The sequence below is a fragment of the Halichondria panicea genome, chromosome 11, assembly GCF_963675165.1.
Source record: "Halichondria panicea chromosome 11, odHalPani1.1, whole genome shotgun sequence".
NCBI lineage: Eukaryota > Metazoa > Porifera > Demospongiae > Suberitida > Halichondriidae > Halichondria > Halichondria panicea.
The window spans coordinates 4,969,227-4,984,993 of NC_087387.1; the positions used below are offsets into that span (position 1 = coordinate 4,969,227).

The 15,767-nt window shown below is 40.6% G+C and overlaps 2 protein-coding genes across 3 annotated transcripts; one reads left to right on the forward strand and one right to left on the reverse strand.

Annotated features, from left to right (window-relative positions):
* Nucleotides 1–2,084: 2,084 nt before the first annotated feature.
* Nucleotides 2,085–8,625, reverse strand: LOC135343967 (mucin-2-like). The gene is made up of 11 exons (XM_064541019.1): nucleotides 8,283–8,625; nucleotides 8,027–8,167; nucleotides 6,470–6,676; nucleotides 5,699–5,848; nucleotides 4,976–5,185; nucleotides 4,533–4,667; nucleotides 4,160–4,372; nucleotides 3,294–3,671; nucleotides 2,888–3,079; nucleotides 2,507–2,713; nucleotides 2,085–2,233 (listed from the first exon to the last, which is right to left on the reverse strand). The coding sequence occupies exons 1-11, from the start codon at nucleotides 8,350–8,352 to the stop codon at nucleotides 2,211–2,213; spliced, it is 1,926 nt and encodes a 641-aa protein (XP_064397089.1). The 5' UTR covers nucleotides 8,353–8,625; the 3' UTR covers nucleotides 2,085–2,210.
* A 1,006-nt stretch (nucleotides 8,626–9,631) lies between these two features.
* LOC135343963 (CUB and sushi domain-containing protein 1-like) lies at nucleotides 9,632–13,999 on the forward strand. Of its 2 annotated transcripts, XM_064541015.1 has the most exons (11): nucleotides 9,635–9,819; nucleotides 9,931–10,272; nucleotides 10,341–10,487; nucleotides 10,542–10,760; nucleotides 10,843–11,031; nucleotides 11,088–11,270; nucleotides 11,603–11,776; nucleotides 11,852–12,025; nucleotides 12,156–12,335; nucleotides 12,506–12,676; nucleotides 13,660–13,999. In XM_064541015.1, the coding sequence occupies exons 1-11, from the start codon at nucleotides 9,756–9,758 to the stop codon at nucleotides 13,791–13,793; spliced, it is 1,977 nt and encodes a 658-aa protein (XP_064397085.1). In that variant the 5' UTR covers nucleotides 9,635–9,755; the 3' UTR covers nucleotides 13,794–13,999. The 2 variants fall into 2 exon arrangements, with proteins under 2 accessions (XP_064397086.1, XP_064397085.1); XM_064541016.1 differs by lacking the exon at nucleotides 11,603–11,776 and having other exon boundaries at nucleotides 9,632–9,819.
* Nucleotides 14,000–15,767: the final 1,768 nt, after the last annotated feature.

Consider the following 15,767-nt stretch of genomic DNA (forward strand, 5'->3'; position numbering starts at 1 on the left):
ACTTGTGTGTATTTGGACGACATAATAATCACCGGAGAGTCCACGAGTAACACTTATTATAATCGGAGACTTTGGATAAGCCCGGTGCTAAGTGGTTTAAACAAGCAGGCCTATAGCTTTGGATAAGGTGCCGTCTGAAGAAGGGGAGAAATGCCATTTCATGCTACCTTCAGTGGAATATTTGAGTTAAGGATGGTTTACAGCCCATCATGAGACGGAAAGATTTGAGCACTCATGAGATGCCCCCATACCTAAAAATGTGAGCTGAAAACTATTAATTTTTGCCTATAGATGTATATAACCAGTCCCACAATATGGCCCCCTGCAAGTTGTTGCAGAAGAACACACCATAGATCTGGGTTCCAGGGCACTGCATGCAGGACGCTTTAACACTGCCAAAATGTTACTCACCTCCAATGATCTCGTGCCCATTGCCTCACCATCAATCATTTTATGGCATAATTATAGGAGTTGTCTATACAAGTTTTAAGACGGTGACGGCTCATGCATACACTTCTAGGACACTAGTACGTACATGCGGAAGAGCTCAACTGGATGCAACTGCGCAGAAGCATGTCATTCTCTAAATAGGTGCTTGTCGTTCTTTAAACAGGTGCTTGTGATCCAATTGAATGAGGAAGTGTTTACTGACTAGGTATTGATCTGATTCGATACCCCATTACAACTTTGAAGGGGATATATTCGTTACAGTGTGAAGTATGAACTGGTGCCGCATCAAGAAGACGAGTTTGAGATGATCCTGTCTCTTTCCATTAGACAGCTGGTACGACACGGCACGCTCCGTAACCGAGGATATGGTATTCTTCACCACCTTTACCTCCATCCATTTAGAGACCACTACCACACAGCAATTATATGTCGGATCAGTGTAATCAACTAATTCTAACGCAGGGTCTTTGCGGTCAATCCAATTGATGCCCATGCAGTTGCTTGGCTGATCGAAACGTATAATTATGTCAGACAGCTCCTGAAGACTTATGAGCAGTGCTGAGTAATGAATTATGAGATTCAGTGCATTATGTAGCCTTGTTTCCAGCCTCGTTGTCAGTGGTATTAATAAAATCATATTGCACATAGCAACAACATAGCAATGGGTTTTAATAGAGAACACAGAGATGGCCAAGTACAGACTAGCTATTGGTATAGGTGCTTCTATCCCTACATCTAGTAAATTCACCTTCAGTGCATGCAGTGTTTAGTACTCGATTCTGAATCAGTTCAGGCACCCACGTACCCAGGCTCTAGTGTTATCATAATAATGTATGTGGTGGAGGTGTATAATAAAATTACACGGATCAGAGCGAAGCAGAGCGGAGCAGATTTGTGGCCTGAGGATTCTTACGAAAGTTCAGGTGACAAATCAATCTATGTACCGTATATCTTCTAATTTATCGGACAGCAAAAAATAATTATTTTAGAAATTGTCCGGGTATAATTGGAACAGATCATGCGAAGTGTCCGGAATGATTAGAACAAGCAAGCAGCTGCATGCGAGCTAGCTAAGTTTAATAGAACAGTGTGCGACTGAATAGTTGCACTAGCTATCTAAAACTAGCTACTCAAGCTATCTAACTGCAGCACTCTAAGTCTTACTTGCCGTCTATGAATGTAACTCAAGATATTGTCCGGATATTTAGAACGAATGTTATATTAAAGCACTGGAGTGTCCGTTGTATTAGAACAGCGAAAATTTCCCAAAAGAGTGTCCTGGGTAATTAGAAGTGTCCGATAAATTAGAAGATATACGGTATTAGCTATTGCATGAACGAGTGATTATGATTTGTTGCGTGGGAGAAGCATAGTTATAATGAGATTCATGCCTTCCGCATTCCATATTTTGAAAGTGAGTTGTAGGAACAATATAAAAGAGATCATTCCAACTTTTGTCCAAGCTTTCTGGCTGTACAAATATTGCACTGCGGTGACTTGTTAGCTTTGATGTGCCTGGCTTCACTGTGCAATATGCCATATATTTGCACTGTGGTTTCTTTGATCTTTTGCTCAAACATGCAACAAATAGTAATACGACTGGATATTATCTTGCCATTTTCCCCTTGCATTAATTTACGGTACTAAAATCATTATGCAATGCTTTGTTATACTACTCGTCTTACATCATTGTACTAGTACAATTCGTATGATTTCTATGAACTGTATAGAGTGATAGTTTGCTGTCAAGTTGATCAGGTCTATCCCCACAGCATGAATCCACCTGGAGTAACGAGAACAGATAGCCCTAAAATAATGACTAGCGAGGACCCGTTGGAAAATACTGTTGAGGGGATAATAATTGTGTAATAACTTTGATACCTGACTGCGGCCTTTAAAATCACAGTGACCTTTTTTAAGGTGGCGGTTAAACAGTATAATTGTAGCTAAAGCTACTTAAAATAATCGTACTAAACATCTTCACTCCAACTATTGAAACTCACTACAGAATAATACGATCTTCTAGTATTATAGCTAATGCGATGCGTGACTATACCTTTACACTGCTTTCGGTAAGACCTTCGTCTACAACATGTGGGCGTGACTCCAGTCCATTTTTTGTTGGATTGACACACACGCCTTCTACTTCCACACAATTGGTAACCACGGTCACAGTAATAGTACGCACTCGAGGTCACCCTCCTTCCACGAGGGTAGCGTACTTTACCATACCGAGGTTTTTGTAAGCCAGGGCATTCAATGGCTATTATGAGAATGGGAAAGAGATAAGACGTACATACACATAATAATATGATTTGGTGTATGGAGAACTTCAGAATCACAAGAGATTTGTATTTCCATAACGCAAGTTACAGCTATTATTTTTTAAAACAGCCTTGCCTGTAGAAAGTACCAATGCAGTGAAACGTTGGCTTACATTCACAAGTTGGAGCAGTTCCAGACCATGTTCCATCTTCCTGACAAGTTCTAGTCTTATCACCATTAGTCAGAATAAATCCAAATTGTCCAAAGCAAGAGTAAGTAGCAACAGAACCAACTGTGCGTAAACGTTGAAGCACACAGCCATATTTCACTCTCGGCAAAACTGGGCACTCAATTAGCTGAGTAGCTGTGCATGGAATTTTCAATTGTTGTTATGAAGCCAATTAATGGCTATTGCAGTGAACCATGCATACATACATACACACTATACTGCTACATTATTTATAATTCGTAATGCTTGAAACTGACTTAATTGTTCCTAGAAAAGTCCAGCAAAATAGAACATCAAACCAGGCTCAGAAATGACACACACATGAACAACAGCAGTGATATAATCATACTTGTGATTGGTGGCGTTGTTGGTGGAGGTGTGGTGGGTGGAGGTGTGATGGGTGGAGGTGTGGTGGGAGGAATAGTGGGAGGAGTAGTGGGTGGAGGTGTGGTTAGTGGAGGTGTGGTGGGTGGAGTAGTGGGCATAGTAGTGGGCATAGTAGTGGGCACAGTAGTGGTCTGAGGCACAGTAGTAGGCATGGTAGTGGGCCGCTGAGTAGTAGGCATGGTGGTAGGCATGGTGGTAGGCACGGTGGTAGGCACGGTGGTAAGAATGGTCATGGTGGTAGGAACGGTAGTGGGTGGCATCGTCGTTTCAGTTGTGGGTGTAGTCATTGGTTCAGAAATTGGCTCGGGGGTGGTAACAGGAGGCTCTGTTGTGGGCACATCTGAGGAGAAAAAAAATTCAAGCAACTTAACACTATAGATACTAAATTACTCGGCCTCTGACAGCTAGGCTGCATGGGTATGGAGAATTTATCCTGCAACATTCAGTCTCTAATAGTTAGACACTGTTTTTAGAGGATTCCATAGTACACCTCGATCTTCTGAGGCACTTCCCTCATGTATATATCTTGTCAAGCTATATGTAGAGTCTATATAATAGCTAGACACTGTTTAGGAAGTTTCTACATGATTTAGAAGCCCAAAGGGCTGGTTGTAGTATCCCAAACGTAGTGAGGGTTCTACTAGCCCTAAGGGTTAGTAGAACGAAATTAATAGAAGTTAATAGAAAAAATTCTAGAAAGAATGTTATTGTACAGTAGCCCTAAGTTGCAATAAAATGTAAAAATTAATGAAAATTCCTGGAAACAAAAACGTCAAATTGCTCGGTCAAGAAGGGAATGATGATGTATGCAAGCACCACTATCATTACCCAGAATCAGTACGATTTGTGGAGAGGTGGGAACAGTGTCTCCATTCCCAGCAGTTGCCAACACTGTAAACATCTCCGGTACTGGCTCCAGACTGTTATCCTGGTTCACAGTAATGTTTACACACATGCTTAGTTCTGTTGTACCAACAGGAAAGACTATAAACACACTGAGGGGTTCATAATCACCAACCAGTCCACTGCCAGGCACAGATGCTGCAGGACAACAAGAAGAGTAGGCACAGCATCAATCATGGTTACACTTGGCAGGCATACAATTACTCACTGATCTAACTTGGCAATTGAAGAATGATAATACAGGATAACCACACTATATACAGCTTAATTTAGCTGCATTGATCATGAGAATGCTCACCTACGGCTGTACCGTCTTGTGTCATTAGAGATATATTACGTAACTCGATTGATGGAGAGCCCAAGAGTCCCACACACACCTCCACATAACCATCAGTCTCTGTCACATTCGAGGGAGTCACACTGACGATAATCTCTGTATATATATGGAGACAGGAATTTCGAATGGCATAGTTGTGTCTCGACAAGTACAACACTTAGTTATCTAATGGGCAATACCATTTTATTGTGCATTAAGAGCTGGCATTAGGCCATCAGCTTTAAAGGCTATTGATTGAGTTCTTGCACTAGCTATAGCTTCATCTACTATCATCCACGTCATAGTTATATGATTAATTATATAATTATAGCTAAAATTAGCAGCAAAACTTCTTGTTCTTTGCTACTATGGTAGCTATATACATACCATCAAATTCCCAAAATGCCTGGAAACTATATACATACCATCATCGTCCACAATAACAATGTCCGTTCCATTCAGTACGTCGTCTATAAGAGTATCTCCAATGGAGCTGACCAAAGAGAGGGTGAACTCCTCCATGTCCTCCAACTGGTCGTCATTGATCAGCGGAATGGTGACACAGGAACCCGACTCAGGTGTGTTGTTATCCAACTCCACTCGAACCATTGATATGGGATTGTAATCAGCACCCTCTAATAGATGAAAATTAATGATGAGAGGTTTTAGATAAAGGCTTTAATTGATTTCCTGCACATGCAGAATATATGCTTTGGTCACAGAGGATTATAATAATCATTCTCTCTGTGCATGGTTGACCATGGGATACTATTGCTGAAGGCAACCACATACAACGTATATGGCCACCAATATAAACAGAATCATGGATTACGAAATTGCAAAATCAATTATTTTGGCACTCAAGTCAACTTCAAATGTAGCCTGATCGTTACTGTTGATATGGAAAGCCGTATGCTGCCTGCATGTAACCCAAAAAATGCTTGAACTATTGATAAAAGATAATTCCTAACTAGACTAGCCACCACGCCCATAAATAATGAGATAGGAGGTTAATTTCTAGCCTGCAGCTGTATATGAGCAATGGCCGCGGACTCAATTATTTAGGTGCATGGAAACAATACACTATAATTATACGTACATAGCTGCATATAAAGATACTGCTATAGCAAGTCATAAGATGTACGTACGTGTGGCGGTTCCGGGGATGGCATTGATTAAGGCCAATACAATAGGCAGTGTTCTCACTATCACTCCCTCCAGCAGCTGCACACACACTTCAGGGTTGGGTTCTCCCTCCGTAAAGGTGTAGACACCTTCAGTAAAACCCAGTGTCACGGCTGCAGTATGTGCGTATGTAGCAATGAAATTGTATGATAATAATTATTGGGCAAGTTAAGAAGTAATTATAGCATAATTATGGGAAATAAGCTAGGACATAGCTACTCAATCAAAATCTGAGGATAAACTAAAAAAAATGAATTTTAGCATGCTGAACCCTAGCAACCAGGCCAGGTGTGTTTAGTGGCCAGCCTAAACAACTCTCTTTTTCCCAATGTTTGATCCACCCATAAAAGTACTTAATATGGAACTAATTTAAGTGCTAAAAGTTTACAGCCAAAAACAGCTTTGGGTTGAGAACCATTAGTGCCCACCCATTTGACTTAAATCAGGATAGCTTAAAGTTGTGATCTCGTGCCTCATCTACCAAGGGCGTATAAAAGAGAGGGCATGCAAGTGAACTAGTACACGTAGCGATCAAAATTCAAAGGGTGGGCGGATGAATATGAATGTGCATGAAGTGCTAAAAATAGAAATTTCCAGCACTTCATGCATATTCATCCGCCCATACTTTGAATGGTTTGCTGTTGCATGCCCTCTCTTCTTTTATACGCCCTTGCTAAATTGAACAACTTAATAATTGCACGAGAAAACATGCATGCAGCATATGATTTATATACCTGTGTTGTCCAGGAGACTCACTGTCTCAGTGTCAAGTATCATGACAGAACTTCCTCCATCTATATCCGCTATTCCTGACACAGTGAACATCTCACGAGGTTCCAGTAAATCATCCGGGAAGACAGTGATGCCAGTGCAGCTCATGAGTGTGCCTGTTGAAGTGTCCACGAAGAGGATAGCGTTTAGTGGAGCAAAGTCTATACCACCTGTGTGCGGGGGAGGGTGGTGTGAGTGTGTGTGTATGGGGGGGAGGGTGGTGAGTGTGTGCATGTGTTTTGTGTGTGTGTGGCTGTTGAAGTACACATTAATTCTACTGTTTATACTGTATGCAATACGCTTACTTAGATCATGTTTGCCATAAATACTGCAATTTGATTGGCTAAAGGAAGTGTTCTATCCAACTTAGAAAATCATGTACTTATTTAGAAAATCATGTACCGTATATCTTCTAATTTATCGGACAGCAAAAAATAATTATTTTGGAAATTGTCCGGGTATAATTGGAATAGATTTTTATAGAGCATGCAAAGTGTCCGAAATAATTAGAACAAGCAAGTAGCTGCATGCGAGCTAGCTAAGTTTAATAGAACAGTGTGCGACTGAATAGTTGCACTAGCTATTTAAAACTAGCTCTCAAAGCTATCTAACTGCAGCACTCTAAGTCTTACTTGCCGCCTATGAATGAAACTCAACTTTTCAAGGTATTGTTCGGATATTTAGAACAAATGTAATATTAAAGCACTGGAGTGTCCGTTGTATTAGAACAACGAAAATTGCCCAAAAGAGTGTCTGGGGTAATTAGAAGTGTCCGATAAATTAGAAGATATACGGTACTTACTTAGAAAATCATGTACTTCACTTAGAAAATCATATAGCAAAGGATTAGATAAGAACATTCAAATCACTCATGGTTGCTATGATCTAAAATGCTTAGAAGTCCTCAGGGCTAGTAGAACCCTCACTGCGTTTGGGATACTACAACCAGCCCTTTGGGCTTCTAAATTATGTAGAAACTTCCTAAACAGTGTCTAACTATTATATAGGCATTGACCAAATTTGCTTTTCTTTTTTTGCTTACAATTTTTATATACCCATTTTGCTTCCAAATTGCTTTTATAATTTTTGTTTCTTTATTGAAGAGCTAGTCGGTGATATACTCATGTACTGGTTACAAAACTCACTGAATGTACAAGTAACATAAAATACTACACACACAGTCTCACTGTAGGAAGTGTGTTTGCAAGTGGCTTCGTTTCCAGGCAAATTTTGCTTTAAGAAAATTGACCTGGGGACAGGGCTATAACAAAATGCAAGTAGCAAACTATCGCATTTGGCTGCACAATAATTATTATAGTGGTCCATCTAATTTGCTTGACAGCCCATTTTGCTACTCATTGCTCCTATTTTGCTCAAAACGTTGCTAGTAAATTTGGTCAAGGCCCAAATACGCTATGCATGGAAGTTAAGACAAAAATGCACTTATAAATCACAAGAATGAAACCTACTATACGCTACTCTCTAATTAAATTTATGCGCTCGTCAATGAAATAACTCACTCATAGCACTGCCACTATTTGTCTGCACGGTTGCATTAACGGAGACATCACTAGACGACTCAGAGGGAAGAGATACTTCAATACATACCTGGATATTTAGGTCAGCCTCTGAGATTGTATTAGGCACTGTCAGAGTTACCGCTGCACATGTGGAGAGGAAGAAGAACGAATTTATGAGCATAAATTACGCTATGATCATGTGAAATCAACTATGCTAATAATAGCGATATGTACTTGGTTTATACTACAATCTTACTTGGTTGGCAAAGTGTTGGCTTCAGTAGTAGTGATATATAAAGCAAATAGATCAAATACAGTAGTGACATCTTGCTTCTATATGGTTAAGAACTACGGCTAAAACATCAGTCAGTAAGTATCTAGTGCTCAGTTTGGACCAGACTGTAAATACAGTGATCTACACTTTATACTAATACGTTAGTACAATTACTCTAAAGGGTGTGGAGAGGAGTGTATGCACTATAGCCTCCACACAATAGTGTACAGTAAAGTGGCCAGTCATGTGCCAAACACTTATGCCAACAGTCTCAATAGGTTTAAGTACAGTCCTTTAGTGCATTATGACAGTTGCAACCAATACACCACACCCCAAGTAGCATAAGGAAAGCACAGTCAATGACACCTTTTAGGGTAGCTTATGACATTATTCAATTGTTCCATTGATGATCTTTACCTAATTAGGTGAGCTACATGGCTACCCAGAGGAGGTACGACAGGCGTGGTGCAGCTCAGGCAATTAGCCTTTGATTGAGCAATAATTATCCGCCCACGTCGTATGTTTTTGCTGGAGAGAAATCAAGGCTAATTACTTGAGCTGCACCACGCCTGTCGTACCTCCTCTAATGGCTACCATGGCATGTGCATATGGTTCATACTCTTACATCAAATAATGCTGCAGCATGTAATTAGACACCTGTATATTCAGTGCCTATATTGGTTAGAGTCTCTGTGGCAATCCATTAATACTTGTGAGATATTATACCAGTGACACACATCTATTTAGACAGTTACTTAATTGTTTTGTCATAAGCAAACAGTATTAATACCAGAAATGCATCCAAAAACTAATCCATGTGCTTGTGATAGATACCCAATGCGTATTCTTCTGAATTGACAACACCCATGTAGTCTATATATTATAAGTTGCACATTAGGCCACATGCAGTCCTCTCGAGGTGCTCCCTGTATACAACAATTGCACACACAAACAAAATAAAAGGTAGGTAATTAATTAGCACTGATTATATGATATTGATTGAGTACATGATTAATTGTAAAGCAATCTGCTCACGGTGTTCAGTGTTATAGCATCGCTTTAGTAGCAATGACATGAATCAGTAATGCACATATACAGAGATGATGTCATATAATTAAACACCCTTTGAATCCTTCTTTTAGTGGGCTTCTGACAACATTGGGTGAAGGTTTTCTGGCAATGTTGTCGCATGTAACAATGCACTCTGTAGTCAGGTAAGCATAACAACATACACATTTAGTATTAGCGATGATAACTACTAACAACATGACACAGAATCCACAGAACAAAGCAGTACATTCCAACTGACTTGAACTTTTACGTATCCGTTACTAACATGGCCTCTGCTATACTCCATAAAGACCAGATACATGACAATTCTACGTCACTTTGCAAGAGATTTCTGACGAGACTAACTAATCATAGATCGTAAAGTTGTAAGGTAGATATCTAAACATGAAGTCAATCACCGTTTTGGTGCTACTACTGGTGTCCAGTTCGAACCTGGTCAATTCTCAGAGTAAGTAATGGAGTCCATTCATAGTCAAGAAGTCCAATGTTGTTGCATGCAATTGTAGAAGCTCAAGCAGCAAATCCAAAAACAAAAGTAAACTATTGTTTTCTTTTTCAGCATTGTCGATAACTCCTATTCTTGTGAACGAAGGTGACACCGTAAGAGCTTGTGTCACATATACCAGTGCTCCCGGATCAGTAACTGAAATCGTGCTGTCTACACTGGATGGGGGAGCTGGCGGTGCAATAGGTACTACTACAGGTGGTAGCGACTTCACCTCTCTTGTCGAGACTCTCACCTTTGGCCTAGGCATGGACCTGGAGCAGTGTAGAGACATTCAGACTCTTGCTGATGGGGCTCTGGAAGGGTTTGAATTTTTCAATATAGAAGCTGTTCTGAGCGGAACAACAACTGCTATAGCTGGGTCCCCCCAGACACCTACTATTGGAAATGTTGGTGGTAAGTGCAATGCTAATCAGACAAAGTAAACTAGATTTATTACTTAACACAATTGCACCACCTTTTAGTTATAACTGTTGGATTTGGAGAGACCAGCTATCAGTTCCCTGAGGATCAGGGTGGCCAAGTCTGCATCGTGATCGAAGGAGATGGTTCCATTGAAGGAACTCTTACAGAAACACTCACAATCACTCTTACTGACGGAACAGCCACAGGTAAGAGAAATCAAGTTAACACAGATTATTGCACTTAACATGATCATATTTCAGATGTTGAGGATTTTGACTCTTCTCTACTGTCAGCTTTTAACATTGTTCTTGACCAGAACACTCCCGCAAGTGGCACGTGCTTTTCCCTGCCTATCACTGTAGATCAGAGTGTGGAACCAGATGAAACGTTTCAAATTACCATCAACAGTAACAATGACGGACAATCTCAGCTTAGTTCTACCAACAGTCAAGCGGTAGTTACAATCACTAATGATGACGGTGAGCTAGCAGTTGAAAATAACTTCAACTAATATAGTTTAATTTTGACCATTTTATTATTCCGAGTTTTTTCTCTATACAGCTGTCTGTGGCGATCCTCCTGCGTTAACTGAAGGGAGTTTCTCGCTCAGTACTGCTGGGGAGGTGCCCTCAAGACGTGGGGATACTGCCATGTACAATTGCAGTATAGGTTACGAGCTGATGGGAGATAGTCTACTAACCTGCCAGCTAGGAGATGTGTGGTCCCCAGCAAGCCCAGGCACCTGTCAAGGTAGATTTTACAATATACAATCAATTATCTATTTTTACCCACTGTCTCTTGTATAGGACTTGACTGTGAAGCACTCAGTGATCCGGCCAATGGAGAGGTTGACACCGCTAGTGCTGGCACTGTCTTCCCTTCAGGAATAGCAACCTACAGCTGTGAAGATGGCTACATACTTACTGGAAGTGTTACTAGAATGTGTCAAAACGATGGAACCTGGTCTGGAGAGGCACCTACTTGTGAACGTAAGAAAATGAATTGTATAATATTATATATCTATGAACTGAATTGATATACCGTATAGCGCGAAATTTTTGAGGGGCTTAATTTTCACGGATTTGGTGGGTCAGAATTCTACACGAAAATTAAGTCCACGAAAATTGTTCTTTAATTAGAATTACCTGCTATCATGCAAAGATATAAAGGCGTAGCTTCCGGTAAGTAGTCATTCCGTGAACATTGTGCAACGAAACAGCTTTTAGAGGCCAATCCACGAAATATAAGTGCCTCAAAAATTTTGCGCTATACGGTATTAGACTAACATAGTTATAATACAGATGCATCTTTCTCAATACAGTAAGGGACTGTGGTGGCTTGTCCATTGCCAATGGATCTGTGGAAGCCCCACAGACAACGTTCATGGCCACGGCTACCTACTCATGCATCACTGGTTACGGTCTGGTAGGAGAGAGCACACGTACTTGTCAGGCCGATGGAACCTGGTCAGGATCAGAGCCAACATGCGTGCAATGTAAGTAGCCCAGATAATCATCCCACATGCTTGTATCTATTAGGCTAACATACACATGCATCTTTCTCAATGCAGCAAGGGACTGTGGTGGCTTGTCAATTGCCGATGGATCTGTGGAAGCCCCGCAGACAACTGTCATGGCCACGGCTACCTACTCATGCAACTCTGGTTACGGTCTGGTAGGAGAGAGCACACGTACTTGTCAGGCCGATGGAACCTGGTCAGGATCAGAGCCAACATGCACGCAATGTAAGTGGCCTGGATAAATCTCATGCATGCATCTATATAAATATATGGTTTTATTCCTAAAACTAAATTTTAACTCCTGTTTATCATGTTGCAAGATACATACCTACAGAAAGTTCATTTATCAATACAGTTACATGCCAAGAACTTGAATTGCCTGACAATGGCAACGTGAGCCCTAGGGAAGGGTTTGAAGGAGACATGGCAACCTACACCTGTGCACCAGGGTATAGGCTGCTCGGAACTGCCGCAAGGACTTGTCAAGAAAGTGGTAGTTGGAGTGAACTCGCCCCCATTTGTCAAGTGATTCAAGGTAGAGACTATATCACATTATATACACAAGTCATGCACAATATGCTCTATATATACAATGGCCACAGTATTAAGATAGAATAGCTATAATTATACTAGGAACATCTAAGGGGTACACACACTGGAAACAAAGCCCTTCACTCATTATCATGCACACACTCATGCACACAGTGATGCCACCAGGCGGTCTATCTCAGGAGCAAACAGTGGGAGTTGGAGTCGGAGTGGGCGTGGCAGGTGCTATCATCCTTGTTCTAGTCATAGTTGCCGTGATAATACTGGTGGTGTACATGAGACGCAAGAGAGCTGACAAATATGTCCTAAACTACAGCACTGTCTATGGTGAGTGAGTTGTATAGGAAATTGCTGTATAATTTATATGTATATCCTTCCATTTTAATGACATGGCAAGCATTTGTATATGTAAATATGACTACTACCTGAATCTATCCTCTCTATATACTCCACTTGGGCTCTGTATCATAGCGACTGGGTGGGGTTTAACTACCATAAATACCAGCCCTGAAGCACATTCCTCATAAACTCCCTTGCCTTGAGGGCGCACTGATTTTATACTAGATCTACACAGCCAAAAAGAAGCTAGACACTTGTTAACAAGGGCAGGACAGATAGGTGCATGGGGCTCGCTAAACACCAGGAAGGCTGGAGGATGGGTGGGGCTCACTGCTTGGACATTGAAAAGTTAGTGCGTCGAGCTAGAAACTTAACACTGGCTTCAAGCTATTCGCACAAGCTTTTTGAATAGTTTTCGAGACTATTAGCTAGTTGTATCCAAGGTGAGGTAGCTTAGGTAGCTAGTACTTTTCATTCAAGTGTGCGCGCTGTGAACATTTTAAGCCTCAATTATTCCATAGCTACAACTCACAAGTTGAGAATGTGCTATAATTATAATGTTACTGTTGCCCTAGAGAACTGTATTTTAAGCAAAAATGTGTTTGAATAGCTATGCAACTAGGTGAGGCTATAAGCATGCTCTCACACGCAGCATAAGTTGTCTGGGGTAGCTCTATGTTAGAATGGTATGTCCAGGTGGGAACCTAATAGGGTGAGAACACACATACGTCAACTACCTCTGAGAGAGTTAGGAATTTGTAAAATCACAGGAAAACTTATCATGCACAGACTGAGCTGGCAGGTAACTGTGTATGTGTATGACTTAATGTGGTGCAAGTTTATTTTCTGGATCAACATACAGAGAAAACTAATATTCGTACATTAAAGTTTTGTTGCAGTCACCAAAATAATTGGACTACTGCAAATGATTCGATTGTATAATATTAGAGACTGTCTTACAATTTGTGCAGGTAACCAACGCAAGAACGAAATGTCTAGCCGCCCTGTAGAGCCAACTGAGGAGAATGTGTACCAAGAGAGGAGTGTCAACTCCCCCCCGCAGTACGCAGAGGCAGAGGATACTCTGGCAAAGGAACAGTCATAAAAATTGTACATTCAAAATTTATGTAGTGTCTGAACTCAAAAACTGTAGTTTGTTTGTGTCCCATTTTTCAATTTCACATCTTCTGTCATTTGCAATTTTTATCTATATTTCTCAGTCTGTGTTCACATTTAATTAATTTTTTGAAAGTAGTAGTTAGCTATAAAATTGTCTTCTTACACTGCGTGTAATGATACACTGATAATCAAGCCAACTGTAATTAAAGTCATAGCAGTTTGTGTACAGTTAGCTAGTATAGCTTTTAAATCAACAATCATTACCAATTAATAGCTTAGTGAGATTATAGTGGGACAACAATTGTGGTTCAACAGCATAACATTTAGTGTGTCAATCTCCCGCTTTGGGGTATGCACCGTAAAGATGATGAATGATTTATTACTATTTGCCATGTCAAGATGAATACACACAACAGGCACACTAAGCAACCAAGTGCTTTAGCTTTAGTGCACAAAAATTCAATTTTTTGGCTTTGAAAATTCCCCTGAAAATATGTATGGAACACAGACGTTTTGCCAGCACATGCAGACTAGCAGTTGTGAACCCATGCATATACAGGAAGTCAAAACCAGTTGCTGGGGAATCACAAAACATGGTATAGCAACAGTGCACATGCATCTCAAATAATACTCTAAGAGGACATAACTAACGACATCTTATGTAATGGATGTGGTTGTTTCGTAACTACATGCAGCCTTGGGTACATGTCCAGCTTTGAAACCTAAGCTTGCACAAAGATGTGCAATTGGATCCAGCCTCAATGAAGGCTGGAGTGTGTCAATCTGCTCGTATAGCAAGCTGTTAAATTTTTAGATTATCAGTGCTTCAAAATTAAAATTAATGTGTAGATCTACTAATAATCAATATTTTGCAGAGAGATATTAGCAGGGAAATATTATAGCAGATCAAATCATTCAACAAAATGTTTAAGCTGGGCATGACAAAATGTTATGTCATGGCCATGCAGCTGTCACAAAGTAAACAATGAAACGAAAATGCACGCAGCAATTTACTACAATTTTATATATACACACAAGATACAAATTAGAGTATTTTGTATGAGCGTTTCATCTTCTTTGTAATTAATTTTGTTCAATTTGTTCTCGAAGACATTGAGTATTTTTAATTTCACATGAATAATCGACAGTATAAGAATGGGTACATGATACTTAGTAGAGTATTTTGTATGAGCGTTTCATCTTCTTTGCGATTTCAATTTGTTCAATTTGTTCTCAGAAATACAGTTTCACGTTACGAATCCATATACCGTTTATACGGCATGTAAAAAGACCGTGTAGTAGTACAATTTGTGAGAGGGGGGTGCTGGATGAATGGATTGTCTGAATTAAATGCGCCCCAACGGGGTCTGGGGGCACTCCCCCAGAAAATGTTTGTTGTTATATGCTCTGAGATTGATTCTAACACAATTTGGCTAAAGAAATGAGGGTATACTGCTGCTTTGACGGTACTGGTGGTTAAGCCATATCTTCATCTGAAGATGTCCTATAAAATGAGTTGTGACAATTAAATCATGCAGCTGCTAACCAGGTTCTGCTTATGAATTAGCAGGACAAGGTAGCAAGCCACTTGCAGTTGCAGTGCTGCTCTGTGAACTGGGCTCAACGGAAAAATACTCAAAAGAGTGACATGATGATGATGGTGATAGCTGCTGAACAGTCCGCAACTATGTGGGGGACCTAGACTCGCTGGCCAGTCCCATCATCATCTCTTGGTCTGCTCAGCCTACGTGGCTTTGCGCATGTGCACTGAATATTTGGAGGTGGAGCTAGCTAGTTGAAGGTAGAGTTTTGAGTTGATTGAGCTCTAGTTCTCTCAGCTCGTATTAGCTAGCTAGTTAGTAAAAGGAACTTGTGGAGCAGAGTCTGAGGCCAGAGGGGGTGCTGGAGCACCCTCTGCACCCCTCTGGCTACGCCACTGAATTATAACGATAAAATTCGA